The 17327-nt window shown below is 36.3% G+C and overlaps 1 protein-coding gene across 4 annotated transcripts in view; it reads left to right on the top strand.

Moving 5' to 3' along the window:
• The window catches only part of CC2D2A (coiled-coil and C2 domain containing 2A), a 56174-nt gene that overhangs the window by 23280 nt on the left and 15567 nt on the right, over positions 1-17327 (top strand). For all 4 annotated transcript variants that reach the window (XM_027642769.1, XM_027642768.1, XM_027642771.1 and 1 more), the window contains exons 13-22: positions 963-1195; positions 2119-2296; positions 3486-3642; positions 4748-4895; positions 7090-7228; positions 7984-8187; positions 11861-11953; positions 13637-13728; positions 15565-15732; positions 17174-17279. In XM_027642769.1, the coding sequence (XP_027498570.1) occupies positions 963-1195; positions 2119-2296; positions 3486-3642; positions 4748-4895; positions 7090-7228; positions 7984-8187; positions 11861-11953; positions 13637-13728; positions 15565-15732; positions 17174-17279 (1518 nt within the window). The remainder of the gene's footprint in view (positions 1-962; positions 1196-2118; positions 2297-3485; positions 3643-4747; positions 4896-7089; positions 7229-7983; positions 8188-11860; positions 11954-13636; positions 13729-15564; positions 15733-17173; positions 17280-17327) is intronic.

Raw genomic sequence — 17327 nt, forward strand, 5'->3', positions numbered from 1 at the left:
TTTGAACACCCTGGTTTTTTGAATACAAAAGGAAAATAAAGTTTAAGGGAATAATTTAATTACAGTTTTCAAGAATCCAAAGCATTTGCTGATACTTTTATGGAGATTTTTTTCATGTATAAGCAGCATCTATGGAAGCCACTTAAAATGTTTAAGAGGATGCTGATCTGCAGATATTGGAAGTTCCTGTTACCAGAACACAAGTGGGCACATGACTCATTAGTATCATGTCAACTCACTTGTAGGATAAGATGAATAAATGTCAACCTGGAAATGAAGGCAGGTGATCTTGGGCATTGGTCCTAATGGGAGCTCTTCATCCATGAGTTATGCCTTCACAAAAACTATGGTGGGTAATTCCAGCCACAGTTGCTCTTGGCATCTTTTATTGTACTAGGCACAAACTGTCTTGAGGTTGAGATGATTGTAGTTTTTCCCTTTTAGAATGAAATGTGATACACAGACCTTCGTTTCATACCCAGAAGTGCTTTATTTTATTTTACTCAAAGTACTTTTTTGGTTAATCAATGCTTTTGGTGTCTTACCAGAAAAGATCACATGAATCTAAGGAAGACACTAGAGGTAGATGAGACTAGATAACTACTGGTTGAATAACCTGCCTTCAATCCTAACAGAATGTACGTGGTAACTCAGGCAAAATGAGAACTCAGCAGCTCACTAGAATGTTTAAGAAATATGTTTATTTGTAAGTTGGTAGGGAAGGTTAAGTAAATGTTTTGTTTGAAGCACATATGGTTTTGAAGCATATGAATGGAGTGTGTTCTGAATCTGAAGTAGTCCTTTTAGAATGAGAGAAATCTTTTGTTTGTGTAATATTAAAATTATACAGTCATTTTACTGTACATACATACATATTTATCACTTGCAAATCAAGAGAACAAGAGAAAAAATTCCACAGATTGAAACAAGTTCAGTAAGAACATTTTTATTTTTTTACGCAGAAGTCCAAGAAGAAAAAAAAGAAAAAAGACATTAATGAAGATGAAGAATCAGAAGATTATGATTTTGATGAGGAACGTATAAAACCCATCCCACCTAAAATGGCCAGTAGACTGGAAATAGAGCAGCAGGTTAGAGAAAAAGCTGACAGCTGCAGAAGGAAACCTGGAGAGCCTGTTCTAATTCCTGAGCTGGTCCTCTCAGGAAACGTAACTCCAACTGAGGAGTGCCCTCGGTAAGATAAATGTTGGCCTGCAAATTACCTTGTTTATGATTTTCTGCTGCTATTTATTAATTGGCTGTTTCTACAACTTCAGAAGCATGAGCTCACCATTCTATTTAACCTAGTGATGAAACTTCTGCTTCTGAAGCTGATATAACTTAATTTGTTTTCAAGTCATATGTAACCTCGTATACAGTGGACTTAGAGAATGCATGTCTGCACATTCCATTTGAACCTTCTGATGTTCCTTGAGCATCTGCATAGAACAGTGGTGTGGATATCAAGAAGTTGTTTTCAGTGTAGAGTCGAGGTCACTTCAGTCAGAACTGCTCTCACTAGCTAGTCCTTTACACCAGGTCTGTGCTGTAGTCAACAAAGGGAAAATAAAGAAGTTGTGTAGTAAACCAGAGATTTCACTGTGGATAAAATAAATAAATAAATGTACTTGTTTTATGTTAGTTTCCACATTTACAGGCACAATTTCACATACATCTACGGATTTCAGTAACTTGAAAACTGCTTTGTTTTGTACTTGCTTGGCAAATAGCTTCATCAGGGAATACTGCTTGGCTGTTCTACTCCCAGTGACTAAAAACTTCAATATCTTAACTCAATTTGATATAATTTGTTGTACTTTGGAGGAAAGGAGTAAAAGAGAATTTTTTTTTCCTAAATAACTTTTTTATATGAAGGTAGCTTTAGTAGACCCAAAAGTTTACTTGTTCATTTTTAAATCGTTTTGTATTCATGAGAAGATAAAACAACTGTTAAATAATATTTTAAACTCATTCCTGTGTAGTGACCTTTTTGGAAGAATACCATCCTTATTTAGGTGGGTTCTGTTTCCTTGTGAGAAATCAGTTTCTTATTAAAAATAACCAAATAATAAAAATGTTATTAAAAGTTATATAACAGCTTGTTTGACATATTTACAGAGCAGAAGTTTTGCGACGGGAAGATGTGAAGAAACGCTCAGCATTTATAAAAGTCCTTTTCAACTCCAAAGAAGTGTCAAGGACTGTTACCCGACCAATAAGTTCTGATTTTAGAGTTCATTTTGGACAGATTTTCAATTTACAAATAATCAATTGGCCAGAGAGTTTGAAACTACAGGTAGATGATTTATCATGGTAACTTTTAAAAAGCTGATATGAAATGTAATTACTCCTCTAATGCTTGTGTTTTGCTGTATGGTAGTGTCATAAAGAGTAAAAAACCTGTGAAAGACCTTTTGTAAATCATCAATCTTATGCTCCTTCTTTGCTTCTCCAGTCACAAACTTTTAATGTTGCTGCTACATTTTTGATGCTTCTGCTTTCTGTATGTATAGAACATGACTATGGGTTGCTTGGGAGAAATTAAATAATTGAGATGTGATTAAATATGTTAGTGGGTCAGCCTCTTAGTTTTAGAAAATTTGTGTTGCAGATAAAATTGCTGTAGTGGTCTTCTTAAAACATCATTGTCCACACAGTAAAACCATCGTAATGTTTACTGGAGGGGGATAAGAAAAAAAAAAGTCATTGCTGGTAATGTCCATAACTGCACTTGACTTGATCAGCAGTGCAGTTAAGTCAAACCACAACCACCCTCATACCAACTATGAATTAATAAATTATTCACCTGAGTACTTTTCAGAATTAATACAAGGTATTTTTAGGGGGAACCAGAATCAGGATTCTACTTCTTCTGTTAGATGACTCCTCCAGTTAGGTAACCATTGGTAGTTCAGGGGAGAGCATATACCCCTTGTCTGGTCCATTTATTTAATTTCAGTTTTTTATCAATTAAAAAGGAAAAGGAATACCATCTTCTTGGATTAAAAACATCTGAATGCAGAAATCACTTACATCACTTTGAGCCTGCAGCTGACCAGGAAAGAGGGAAGCAGCCTGCAGTGCTGCCAGAATGGGGACTGTGTGCCATACCCTGCCTTTTGTGGAAAGGGAGAATTGCTGAGGCAGAATCCCTTCGGAATCTTCCTCTAATGCCAGCAACTGTCACAAGCAGTTGCATATTGTGCAGTGATGCTCTTTAAAGCCTAGAGTTTGCCATACTGTTCTCAGGTGCATTAGAAAGGTTGAAAGGATATACTTTTAAGAAGAGTTCAAATCCAGTTAGCTGCTGGTAGCTGAAATGTCTGCTAATTGGATATTTTAGGAGGTAAATTAATACAGTTACCTTAAATTATTTATTTCATGCTTAAGTAATAGTAAAACTTTTTGTTCAAATGCCCTACAGTATGTTTTCATTGTATACTCACGTAGATTTTTCACTCTGTCTGTCACTGCGTTTTTTCTAGATTTATGAAACAATGGGTATGAGCAGTACCACTTTGTTGGCTGAGGTGTTCATACCTGTTCCTGAGACTGCAGTTCTGACAGGCAGCGCTCCTCTGGAAGAAATAGAGTTCAGCAGCAATCAGCGTGTGATGTTGGACCACGAAGGAGTTGGGAGTGGTAGGGAGTCTTGTCTTCCTCACTTCAGTGTTTCTCATTTGCTGAAACTGTGTAGCAGTAAGAGGTTGGAGAATGTTTCAGAGTAAATTCTTTTAAAAGCAGTTTACAGCTTCTGTAACTGGATCTTATATAGTAGTCACGATCCTTATTACTGAAATTTGCTGTGGAATTTTTATCTCTCTCTAATTTTAAGCTCTGTACAGTAAAAATGTGTGTGTTTATTATTTGGCTTGTAGTATTAATGGAGCTTTACTAGCTGTAAAAGATGTTTGGATCTTTTTGAGCGGTTAAGTAATCAGGACTCTGGTACTGCAGAGCAAGCACATACTAATTATTGTAGCTCCAGTGATTTTGATGTTTTAAATCAGCAAAGAACTGTCTGTAGAAGTGTATATGCAGAGTAATGTTTTGTCTTCCCATTGGCTTGGCTGACTTTAGAAAGATAAACCAATGGAAAGATAGGAAAAAGGGAAACAAGAAGACTACGTAGTAGCATATGGAACTTTCAAATTTATATAAAAGTTTGAACAGCATTGTGAGATGAATGAGTTGCTTAAATTTGCTATGTGTGAAATACAGATAAAACTAGAGCAGAATAGATAAAAAGCTGAGAAAGAAAGAAATGTGGTAAAAAAATTGGTACAGCAAATGTATGTGTAAATGTCATTGACTGTGATGACCATCTCTACAATTGTGAGTCACAAAGCTTTAGGACTGACTTTTCAGTCATACATATTACTTTTGACTCTGCATTTCTATTTTGTTAATAACAGTATACTGCATCTGAAAACTACCAGAAATATTAAGTGGTGTGCATCTGTGAGGGGAAAAAAGAAAAGAGATTTTGGCATAGCTTTCAAGGCTTAGCCTTTCCTTCAATGCTAATGGAATGCCTTTCTGTAGGTGTAATGGAATCTTTCACTTATTTCTCTTTATCAGAGCAGAGTTCTTCCTCACAGCATGCAGCAGAATTGCTTCACATTAACCCATTTATATAAAGGCACAGGTTATTTGACTGCTCATTTCCAGGAAACATTTTTAAAAATGTTTAGACACTGTGTTTGAATGCATAAATATAGTATTTTGGATTTTTCTCCCTTGATAGGTGTGTCCTTTTCCTTTGAAGCTGATGGCAGCAACAAAATGACTCTAATGACCTCTGGGAAAGTATCCAATAGTGTCTCTTGGGCAGTTGGAGAAAAAGGAATCCCCTTAATTCCTCCGATATCTCAGCAAAACACAGGCATTCCAAGGTAATATGATATGAATTTTTAGTGATTCATGGGAAACTGGTTATACTAGTGTTAAAAAAAATAGACTTTCATAATCAAGAATTTACATAATCTTTTTCTGTAAGTTTGGAATTTTTACTTTGCCCTGTAACCCCCTGCAGATATCATAGGGCACACGTTTTTGGTTAATAGATTTTAGGTAGAAATTTTACCCTTTAGCATATTTTTTCTAGATAGCGTTAAAGTTAAACTCAAACTGATTAATTAAATTTTATGATTTTCTAATAGGAAGTGAACATACTGTCAAGGAACCTTCCTGTAATCATTTTGCTAAGAACAGAGACTCCAGCTCTTTCTTATCTGAAGTGCATTTGGAGACGCTGTTTGGACACATGCTTTAACTGCCTTTTCTGTCATTAATGATGAAAATTATGCTATGGAAGCAGTAGAAGTTATTATGGAGGGTTGGCTCTGTTGGTGAATTTATCAGTGGAAAATTGTCATGTCAGATCACTCCAAGATAATACTATTCCATGATTTTTTTCTCCATGAGAAGTGTGTGGAACTGCAGAAATGAGTATATTATTCCATTCAAAACAATATAATTTGCCCTGTGGCTGCAAGTTGGATGTTGTAGATTATTTGTCCATTTTGTTGCTTTTATATAATTCCATAAAGTCAAGGAGATGATACGTAAAGTCTGCTTTTGTAATGTTCTCAGGTACCTTCACTGCCCTATGCTTATTAATACTGAGCAAGTATTTCTGCCAGCTGATTAGTTTGTGTCGGATTTTTATTTATTTAGAGGCTAGGCACGGGCCTACAAATCATTCTGTTACTATATTTGACCAAAGCTGCAGCAACTCAAGTATTTTGCTGGTCAGCTTGTCGGTAACCTGCTGACTTCAGTGAGACTAGAATAGTGTGAGATTTAAACAAAAAGATGGATTCTCAAAGGCTAACTTTAAACTCTGGAGACTAATCACTGTAGTAAATGGAAAACTGAAGAATTACAGAAGGAAGTTAGCTGTAAAACACTCTTCTTTGAATCACCTTCTGCAGATGAACAGTTCTCTGTGACTTTTGATTTTCTGTTGGGAAAGTCAGAGACAAGATTTTCATGACTAGTGTTACTTTTTGCTGCCCATGAGCTTTTCAGCACAATTGTGATTCTGTGCATGTGTTCAAGACCAGTGCCTAAAGATAGCCTTGATGTTACCACTTTACCTGCTGCTGCAGTAACTGCTGGATATTTGGCTGATTCTAAAAGAAAGACCCATAAGTTCTTGAAAATACTCAAGTCAATAGAGAACAAAGACTCAATTTAGCACCCCTAACAGGAAAAGGGGCAACATTCACTCCTGTGGTGTTTCCATGTCCTGGGGTGTTGGATTTATGTGGCAAGGTTTGGGTAGCAGTGGGGCTTCAGAGGCGGCTTCTGTGAGAAGGTGCCTGAAGCCTGGTGAGCATGTCAGTGTACATATGGTCTCCAGACTACTTACCATACTTCCTTGCCTCCTGTGAATCCCAAGAAACTGAGCAGGAGCATCCAAAGGATAGGGAGTGGAGCTGGGACTCATAGTTACAGGGAGGACCAAAAGCAGGGCTGCACCACAAGAGAGAAGGTTGCAAGGGTTTCCCAAGCACGGGCAGTGTCCTTGCCAGCCTGCATGCAGTCTGGACATGACAGGCGGAGTGGAGTGCTAGCAGTAGTCCCACATATGGCAAGGGGATGAATCAGGCCACAAGGTCTATCCAGAAACAGCAGGGAGGGGCAGAGACAAGGGCTATAATGTGGGTCTGGGAGCACCTTCCGGGAGACAGGTCAAAGACAGGAGCTAAGATACAGTGCAAGCAAGGACTGTACATCCCAGTTCTTTGTCAAAGCTTTTATGTTAACTTTTGTGCTATGAGGCAATTTACCTTCTTACTTGCTAGTAAGCAGCAACATGGAATAGCATAGGTATATCATAAATGTATCAGTAAGCACCTTATTACATTGTATAAAAGTTCTCTTCCTTTGGTTCCCTTTACTTGGCTTTGCAATTGATCATTCCCACAGTTGCATACCTACAGCTAAGAATTGTGTACTGGAATTTACTGTTCAGGTTGTGGGGAGCTTTTTGATTTTTTCTAAGATTGTTTTAAATACTCCTTTTATATTGCTAAATCATATGTGTTTTAGATGTAAGTTCTGCCAATTCTGTCTTTCTAGTGCTTTAAAAAATATTGATGCTATTGCATCCATTGGCACCTCGGGCTTAACTGATATGAAGAAACTAGCTAAGTGGGCAGCGGAAGCAAAACTTGATCCAAATGACCCAAACAATGCAGCTCTGATGCAGCTGATCATGGTAAGTGGTATTTTCAGAGCTGTAGGGCTAATGGAGCTGTGAAACTCCTAGTCACCAGTACCTCCCCAGACAATCTGCATGCATGCCAGGGTGGTAGCAGCATTTGAATTTGATGGGCATATTTGTGTGAGTGTTAAGAAGCAAAATGTCTACTAAAAATATGATTTATGAGTCCATTTAGTAGTGGGTTGTTTATGTATCAATGAGTATGATTCAATAATCCATTCAGGAGTGGCAAAAAATAGGTATAAGGAAATACACACACTGACTAATTTATAAATTAAAAAAAAAATGCAGATTTTGAGTTTGTTGTTTCCTTAAAGCACAGGGGAATTCCCAGCCTACTTGTATGGTACTAAATAGGAAGTTGCTCATTAGTAACGATTGCACCAAGAGATCTAGTGTGTTGTAGAAGCTTCAACTTTTCTAAACAACACATTGCGGAGCTATTTACGTGGCTGAAGTTGTGTAGATGGATTGTCTTTACAGTACAGCTCCCTAGATCATTCTGTCATGTCAGAGTTTTCATACTCTAGTCTTTTGTTTATGATACAGGGAGATAGAATTTTATTGTATTCTATAGTATCTAATCTTATATACTTTGCTCAGCAAAACCCTACTTAAAAACACTTGGTGTTTCAGTCTGTGTGATCCATCTCAATTGCTTTTGCTTAAAATAAGCATCCTTGCAATCTGCAGGTAAGATTTACTTACAAAAGTTATATGAAAAATTTTTAATTTCTTTACTAATTTAGGTTGCTACAAGCGGAGAGGCACAGGTTCCTGATTTCTTCAGGTTGGAACAGTTGCAGCAAGAATTTAATTTTGTTTCTGATGAGGAGTTCAACAGATCAAAGAGATTCCGACTCTTGCGGCTCAGAAGTGGGGAGGTGGCAGAGTTCAGAAGCTATAAGCAAGTGCCTTTACATGAACGAGAAATCAGTGAGAAAATCTTCCAGGTAGTATGTTATCTGAAATATTTCTTTTCTAGTTTTAATGCTGATAATATTGCAGTAATAATAGTTCAATTAAGTCAAATGATCCTTTTAAAAAATATAGAGCTATACTGACATGAAAAAAAAATGAGAATTTTATTCCTTCAATCTTTTCTAGTGGTATTTTAATCTAATTAAGATAGCTTCTTTCCGAGGCAGTAGTTCACTGTATGAAAAGGAAAATAAAACAGAAAAACTGTGGTAGACACAAATGTTCTAAAATAGTTTTTGTTAAAGGTAAGAGACTTTTATTTTCAAAAGGATTTCAGATTTAGAAGGGTAATGCAGAGATAATTCAGGCTTAGGCTTATTAGCTTTTGAGCCTTTTTTGTGGAGACTGTTGGAAGCAATGACTAGCAAGAATGAAAACCTTTTTATGTTTTACCGTAGTCTGTGTTACAGATACTTCTGGTTTAGTACATTGCTCCAATTAGCTTACCCCATCCTTGCCTGTCTGTTAATCACCTTACTGAAATGCAATGTGTGCATTTTTTTATTTGGGTCATACTTCAATTATTTTTATCTCAACTCCATTATTAGTGTTAAGTCATGCATTCTTTTGTTCTTTAGCAGTTTATGTAGCTAAGGAGCATTTGACTGTGCTCATTGCCTTAGCAGGAGCAGAATCATCTCAGATTCTGGCACTGCTGTTTCATCCCTACTTCTTCTTATATAAATTTATATGAAAAAATTCTTTCTTCCTTTACTATTGGATTATATATATTTTTAAAAATATTTATTATTCAATCATGTCTTGGTCTTTATAATAAATATTTTTACTTTTTAAATTTTAGATTAGTTTTGTATGTTTTATTTAAAGATGTGCATCTTTAACGTACATCTTTGCTGTACGTTTCTGATCCAGTTGATTTTATGGACTAATTTTATTCTTTCATGTTATCATTGAAAGTTCAAAAACCACAGTTCAAGAATTCTTTTTGTGGGTTTTTTTCTTTCATTAAGTATTAATTGGATGAGGTCATGATTGCCCATTCTAGATTCATTTTATATGATGTGATCTTCAAAACTAAGTTTAAAGTGGTATTGTTCCTAGTTGGTTTACTAGCTATTTGGCAAAGAAGAATGAAAATTCATAGAATCATGGAAATACTATTTGGAAAATATTATCTGGAGGTCATCTGGTCCTGCTTTCCACTAAAGTGGTGGAACTGTTGCCAGCACTAGATGAAGTCATCTGTGTATTTGTCTAGCTAAGTCTTGAAAATCTCTAAATGGGAGATTCCACAGCCTTTCTGGATAACCTGTTTCAGTGCTTCACTATCCTTCCAGTGATTGTTAAAAAAACAAACAAACAAAAAAACCCCCACCCAACAAAATAAAAGCCACCAAACCAAAAACCAGAAAAAACCCAAACAAACAAAAACCACAAAAAAAAGTCGTGTCCAGCCTGAGCTTTACAAGTTGTGTTTAATGGCTCTTTTCCCTTGTTATGCTGTCTGAAACTGGAGAGATGAGTTTGGCACCCTCTCCTTTGTAACTGCCCCTCAACTTGTGGGCACATACTGCATTGCTCATTAATCTCTTCCTCACCAGTCTGGTGAATTTGAACATCTTGTCCAGTGCAAGAAAGACACTGAAACACTGGAGCAAGTCCAGTACAGAGCTATCAGAATATATACAGGGCTGAAGCACATGACCTACAAGGAAAGGCAGGAAAGGACTGCAGGCAAGGCTGAGGGAGTATCTTACCACTTCCTTCAAGAACTGAGCAAGATGGTGCAGAGAAAACAGAGTCAGACTCATCTTAGAGGTGAGGTAATAATAGACAAAAGTTACTACAAGAAAAATTCCAGTTAGATATAATGGAAACGTTTTTCACAAAGAATGTATCCAAGTTCTAGAACACATTGTCCAGGAAGTTTGTAGACTTGTTATCTCTAGGGATACTGAAAATTCACCTGGCAAAAGCCCTGAGCATCCTGACTGGAGTTGTTCTGGCTCTGAGTGAGAGTTTGGATGAGACCACCAGAAGTTTCTCCCAACCTACATTATTCTAAGATTCTGACCTCTTCTTGTAGGTCATGTTCTCTAGGCCTCTGACTGCTTTAGCAATCCCTTAGTGCACCCCATCTAGTTTCTCCACATGCCTCTTGAATTGACAGCTGCAAACTGGATGCATTATTTCAGGCATGCCTCCACAAGTGTCAAGCTGGAGGAGCTGGTGATTTCCCTTTATAGGCCATGCTGCTCCTTATGTATCCTGTGGTTTGCTTTTTGCTAAAAGAACATGTTGTTGTTGTTGTCATTAAACCATAATGCCCACATTTTTTTCAATATGTCTGTTATTTTTCTGGTTGCTTTCTAGTTTGTGCTAGCACATGAAGTTGCTCCACTCTCAATACAGAACTTTGCCTTTTTTTTTTTAATTAGTGCTTCAGTTTTCATAGTCTCCAATTATCAAGAGCCTTCTGAACTGTGGTTCAGTCAGTTGTTGTATTAACCACTCTTCCTAATCAAGTATCGTTGGTTAAATTTCTGACAGTGTATGGTGTCTCCTTATCCAGGTCACTGATGAAGAAACTAAATAGTGCTGGCCCTATAGCTGATTCCAGGAGCACTGTGCTATTTAAAGGACACTAACTAGACACTGAGCTGTTCATCCTTAATGTTAGAGCTCAGACCTGAAGATTAATTTTACTGAGTACTTTTACATGATTAACTAGCTATGGTTCTAAAGCCAACGGGATTTGCAGACTGCCATTAAGTTGCAGATCCTGGGAGACCCTCCTGATTTGTAAGCTCTGGTTTTTGCTTGGAAGCAGTGTCAGCTCTAGCTTTTTCTTAATTTATGAAGCACTTTCCTAAACTTGTGAATAGAAGTTGCATCTGTCAGTACAGCTTTCACTGTAGTCCACCAGAATAGTAACCACAACCCTGAGAAATATCTCATCAACACACTTCTCCCCAGGAACCAAGTAAATCTTCTTCTTGTGGTGGTACCCAAGATTCATCTCAGCCCCTCAATTAGGCTACTGAGTCTTTCATCAAACCTCAGGCAAAGCCAAATCTTCACACTCTGGCTTCTTCTTAAAGAGCTTTTACTTTATCACAATGTACAAAGAAGATTTTTGTTAGGCTATTAAATCTCTTCAATATTTTTTTTCTCAACAAACTCTACCAAAAATAGAATTTCTTTGAGTTTTACACTCTGTGAAAAGTAGTTACTAGTTACTTGGAAAAGTAGTTACTTGTATTAAAACACAGTTCAGATTTGAGGTCATCTTTCATGAATGCTGCATCATTTCTGTTTATAAGGGATTCTCCCTATTGCAGCTGCAGTAAGAGAAGCCACTTCCAGTTCAAATGGAGTTTCAGTTTATAGCACCAGGTCAAAGTTCAGCTTTAAAAGAAGGGAGGGAAATCTTCAGGTAATCCTCCATGGTAATTTAAACCACATGAATCTTGTAACTTAGTGGAATTCTTGTCTCTATTCATGGAAGTTTAGCAGTGCTATTACTTTATACATTAGCATTAAAAATAGCTTTGTAAACATCTGATATCTGTTGTGGTTTACTGTGATCCCTACATTAATATTAATTAAATAGTTACCATTTTTCTTGTGTGTAATAAAGTTCTGAATATATATTGAATCACAAACTCTAGTAAATATCTTTAGGACTATGAGAAGAGACTGCAAGAGAGGGATGTGATTGACAGCAAAAATTATCTAGATGCACACAGAGCAATTGTTGCCAACTATCTACAGAAGGTAAGATGCTAAAAATATGGATCCACCATACTTCTGTAAGGCCACACGTTGCTCCTATACTTGGACACTTTTATTTCCATGAATACTAAAAACCTGATTCATCTCTAAACGTGACCTACCTGTCTTTAAAATTCCAAATTGGGTCTGAAACTGGTCTAATCGAACAAGTGGAGGTCTATGAAATTTCGTGTTATTGAAAAAGATGTAATATAGAAAATGACCAGCCATTCTGGATTTTTCTAGCACTTCCGTAAATTCTTCTTCGTTTCAGTGTCCCAGAGATTTATACTGTTGTATCCCAGGAATTCGGTGATTTCCCTCTCTGCCCTATTTTCCTTGTTGTAAACTGTGATGCTAAGAACTTAATTATCTCCATGAAAGTGGCCCTGACCACCGTTAAAAGTCATTTAATTCAATACACAGTGTCTTGTCCTGCAGCCTAAGGCAGAGAGCATATCTTCCATCACATTACCTTCACTGTGGTACCCTTATCTTTTTTAATTTATTTTTCTAGTCTGTTCATTATATTAGTTTGACAATCTCTTTAATCCCTAGGGGGAAAAAAATAGGAAAACAGTGGTCATCTAACCAAGAAAAGTTTGCAATTTCAGACTATTTTGGCAAAATAGCAAGTGTGAAATGTGGCTACCAGTTTCTTACCAGGAGTGGAAATACCAAAAAGTGTATCAAATCCTAGCCTGCCAGCAAAACATGAAATATGATGATAAGATTGATTTAAAGTAGGACAAAACAAATTGTCTGCTAGAAAGAGTGGTTCGTGAAAGAACTAGACAATGAAGAGTTTAAATCTCCCAGGCAAGTGCCAAAGTCCAGATCCATTATGATAGTATAAAAAATTTATTTTTGACAAAACTGTCATGTCTGTGTCAGCCCCATGTGCTTTGCATGGTATCAAACATATGGTTGTTGCAATGCACTGAATAGTAGCATGATAGTACAGAGTAACATATATTATGGTCCCTTTATTTGTCACTCTGTTAGATGAAATACAAGTAGCCTTTTTTAAAATAGCATTTGGGTATTTTACACTTCTATAAATTGTCAGATGTGCTTGAAAATTAGATTGCTCGCATCAGAACTGAAATTCATTTCACTCTGAAATGTGATCATTATATGTCTGTCATTTCGGATTTTGTAATAGCACAGAATATAAGGGCATTCCTAGCATTAGTGGTAGGAAAAAACGACTAAGGCAATATTCTATCAGTCTGCTTTCACATAGCTGTTGGGAGAAGAGGGAAGACTTTGATCTCTCTGCTTCACTCTATGGCCTCAGCATAGAAATGAAAGGAGCTACGGGTCTTGAACATTTGCTCAAAATCATAGTATTTGTAATACAAGCTTCATCAGTTGTTCTGCAGTCCAAAGTATTCCTTTTATTCCCCTTAACTTGTGCCATATAGATTTCTCTACAGCCTTTTCTGCAACTTCATTTAGATGTGGAAAAGAGATGTCTGGTAGTGTAATTTATCATTATGATTGTTTCTGATGATGAGCTGTAAGCAGAAATTTTTTTTTGGACTGTGACCCTCTTAAAAGTGGGAAAAAAATAAAGAATCTGTATTTGAATGTTTTGTTTGTGTTTAGTAGACAGAATGCAAATATTTGCAGTGGTTTTGGATTAGAAATGTACTTTTGGCTCTTCTCCCTCCTCATTCACAGGTTCGAGAATCAGTAATAAACCGTTTCCTCATAGCAAAACACCATTTCCTTCTCTCTGACCTTGTCAATGAAGAGGACATTCTGAGCCTGGGGTAAGGGAGCTATCTGTCTGTTCCAAATAAAAAAATTAATGTAAAACCATCTGATTTTTTTCTTTTTATGCAAAGTGTGTTTATGTGACTGACATGATTTTGTGTTTAGTATAACATGTAAACTTCCAATCACTATGTACACCTCTGCCCATACAGACACTGTATTGATAAACAAAGTGTGTAAAAACTTTGTAAGAAAAAGTCTGGTTTTAACAGAAGTAAAGTGACAATATGTAAATAAGATATAGAAGGATATAATGCATCGAGTTGTGTGTGACCTGATAAACTGAGCATAGCCCAGCCAGAGGGAATATTTCGAATTATCAGACAAGTGTCAGAGGTAGTAACACTACTACTGGTTCTGTAGGTGATGCTTACTTGGAGTCAGTGTCTATGCCCTACAAGTAACATGCAGTAGTTTTTTAGCAGTAATTTTCTTTATTTTACTTCTCATGTATTTCTCTTTGCTGATGCTGAATGTTGTTTATGTTCAGAAAAGATATTGGGTTTGGAAATTGCTGCTTTTTTTTCTTTTAAGGTTATTGTTTCTTTTATTACTTAAGCACTTTCCTTGGATTTCTGTTCCAAATCCTATACTTTTTCACATTTATCAGTCATCACAGCATAGCTGACTCTTAATTGGTATTGCTCACTTCAAATTTGTGTAAGTAAACAAGTTGTGAAAGTTATTTTTTTCTTTCATGTAGAAGTTGTGTCTGTTCACTATAAACACAACACTTATAATATTCAGTGGTTTTCATCCTGCTGTATAAATCTAAACAGTCCCATCTGCTGGAGACACAGAGACTTGCTCTCTTATAAAAGAGTTTATCCTTTATTTAGTTCATGTTTTTACATCACAGAATAGAAAAATCCAAACCAGAGTATTATCAGCTGTTGGAGTTGTTTAAAATCTAATGCTTCATTGATATTTTCTAACCATTAATATTAATTCATATCAGATTCCATTTGCTGAGTTAAATGGCTAGTGAATTTAAAATACACCATGATTTGTTTAAAGCATTCACTTAGTGAGATAGTTCAGTAACTCATGGTTTTGTTATTTTAACAGTAATTACTCTGATTTATTTTTTTTATTATGTATAAAAAAATGCCTTAAAAAAACCCCACCTGGATGCATTGCTGTATAACCTGCAAGATAGGTGACCCTATCTTGGCAGGGGGATTGGACTAGATCATCTCCAGAGATCCCTTCCAACCCTAACAATTCTGTGATTCTGTGAAATAATGCCATTGGCTATCAGTTTTTAAAGTGGATGTTGGATAGTCTGCAGTTGATATCATGATATGTAAAAATATACATCTTTATTTTATTTTCGTCTTCTTTTTCTTTGGTTCTGCTTTGCCTTGGGTTATAAGTTCTGAGGGTCCAGGGTATGTTGTGGTATATTCATTCTGCTTCCTTTCTGTGGCCTATTGTTCATTGTATGTAGCTGTGTAATTAGATTTTTGCCTCTTCCATACAGTGGTTATTGTCATCTGCTATATCCCTTGTTTATAGCACTGTAGTTTAGATCTGTCTTGAAGCTGTGTAATTGTCTTGTTTGTATCTTATTCAGTTTTCGGGGGGGGAGGGGGGAACTGAACCAAACTTTTTTGCACATTGAAGTTATAATTTCTGAAATATAAGACAGAACTGGATTGTGCAGTACTAAACAACTGCAACATTTTGACATTTCAGAGAGTTTTGTTTGGCACAAGCAAGAGCATATATTTCCTTTTTCTGTTAGTGCATAATTTTCATGTGTGTCATGGAGACATTAGAATGCTGGATTTTGTGCAAAATTGACTGAATATCTGTTTTATGATTATTAGCATTTTGGGACTCGGCCTCTTCAAACTGGCGGAGCCAAAACGTCCATTAAGGCCAAGAAGAAAAGAAAGGAAGAAGGTCACAGCACAGAATTTGTCAGATGGAGACATAAAACTGTTAGTGAACATCATTAGAGCTTATGATATTCCAGTGAGAAAAACAGTGATGAGGTATGTTTAAATGCCTGTTTCCAGTACAGATTCATTTCTGGTTTCCACTGGTCTGAGGACAGCTGAAGAAACTGATTTTGCAATTCAGCCATATGTGTTTTGTTTTGATTCTCATGATAAAAACATACATTTGTCTTTTTATTAATAATAACTGATATTTTGTAAGTTTGTAGAATAATATGATCATTTTTCAGTTGTTGCTAAATCCAAGACATGTTTTACCAGAAACTGTGTTAATCTGCTTGATGAAAAAGCTGCCTGAAAGATAAGTTGCAGCTTTGACAACATTATAACTCTGGTAATATCAGATGAATTATACCTTAAGCAAATCTCTTCCGTGTAATCGGGGCAATTTTTAATTCATAATCTCTTAACAAGTATTAAAAAAAATCCAGTTCTTCACAGTGGAATGCTGTATTTGCCTCCTGAGTGTAGCATGTTGGTCTTCTCCTTGATGAACTGTTTAAGTTAATAGACTGAGCCTAGTGTGGTTCTGACTAATTTTAAAGGTGACCTTTACCTTCAGGCACATTAAGGCAATGCCTGCACTGCATGATGCTGTGTCATGTACAGACACTGGAGTTCTGAACAGTGTGGTTCAGTTCCAGAAGCAATGTATTAGTGCAGTGTTCTTTCTCTCCCCCAAAATGAATAAACCTTGCATTTAACTCCGAGGTATTTTCAAGGTGGCCAATTACAGAATTTAGTGTCTTCTGCTGTTTTATCTTTTACTATAATAGAGATTCTGTTGGATTTCTGTAAATAAGTTGATACTGAGAAAAGCAATTCATATTAGAAACATGTGGACAGGAAAAAGATGGAAATTTCAATTCATTAGCAGTTTTACAAAAATAATTAAACCCCCTCCTAATATTTTTGCATTATATGATCTCTTATTTTGAGCTGTTTACCATATGAATAGTTATTCTTTTATAATCTCTTAATGTGGTGCTATTACAAAAAAAATGTTATGTGGAAACACTATAAAAGTAAACATTTTAATATTTATTTTCTTTTATTTCACTCATGAGTTGCCAAATCTGTAATATTCATATGGATTCAATTTTGCCATAAAGGCCTTGCCTAAAGGCCATGAAGTCTACACTGTTTATGAATTCTGTGGGGATTCAACTACCTGAACTCAAAAACTTGTAGCTCAAGGAGATTATATGGGGGAGGCAGAAAAAACTCTGGGGTTGGTAAGCTCTTCAGAAAAGAGTGCCTTCAGGCAGAAAGCCTTCTCTTGCTTGCTAGAACTATACACTGAATACCCCTTTCTGGTGTTCTTTTTGTGTTATTTGATCAAATAAATATCTACCCAAGGTAAAAATATCAGGATAATTTCCAGAATTCTGTATGGCTAATACAGAATGTGAGAGATTCATATTTTGTAATGAATTCTCTGTCTTTCCTGCTTGCTGTTGTGTGTTTCCTCCTGTAGCAAACTTCAACAACCATCGAAATCTTCAAGGTCCTTTAATGAGATGTTTGCAGCCTCTCCATCAGCTCAGAGTCCAGCTAGTAGCCCAGACTGGGCATTCAACCAGGTATATTACAAAACTAACATTTTCTGCGAGGTTGTGAGCGTTCCTCTG

Source organism: Corapipo altera, unplaced genomic scaffold, assembly GCF_003945725.1.
Source record: "Corapipo altera isolate COAL_440 unplaced genomic scaffold, ASM394572v1 22, whole genome shotgun sequence".
Lineage (NCBI taxonomy): Eukaryota > Metazoa > Chordata > Aves > Passeriformes > Pipridae > Corapipo > Corapipo altera.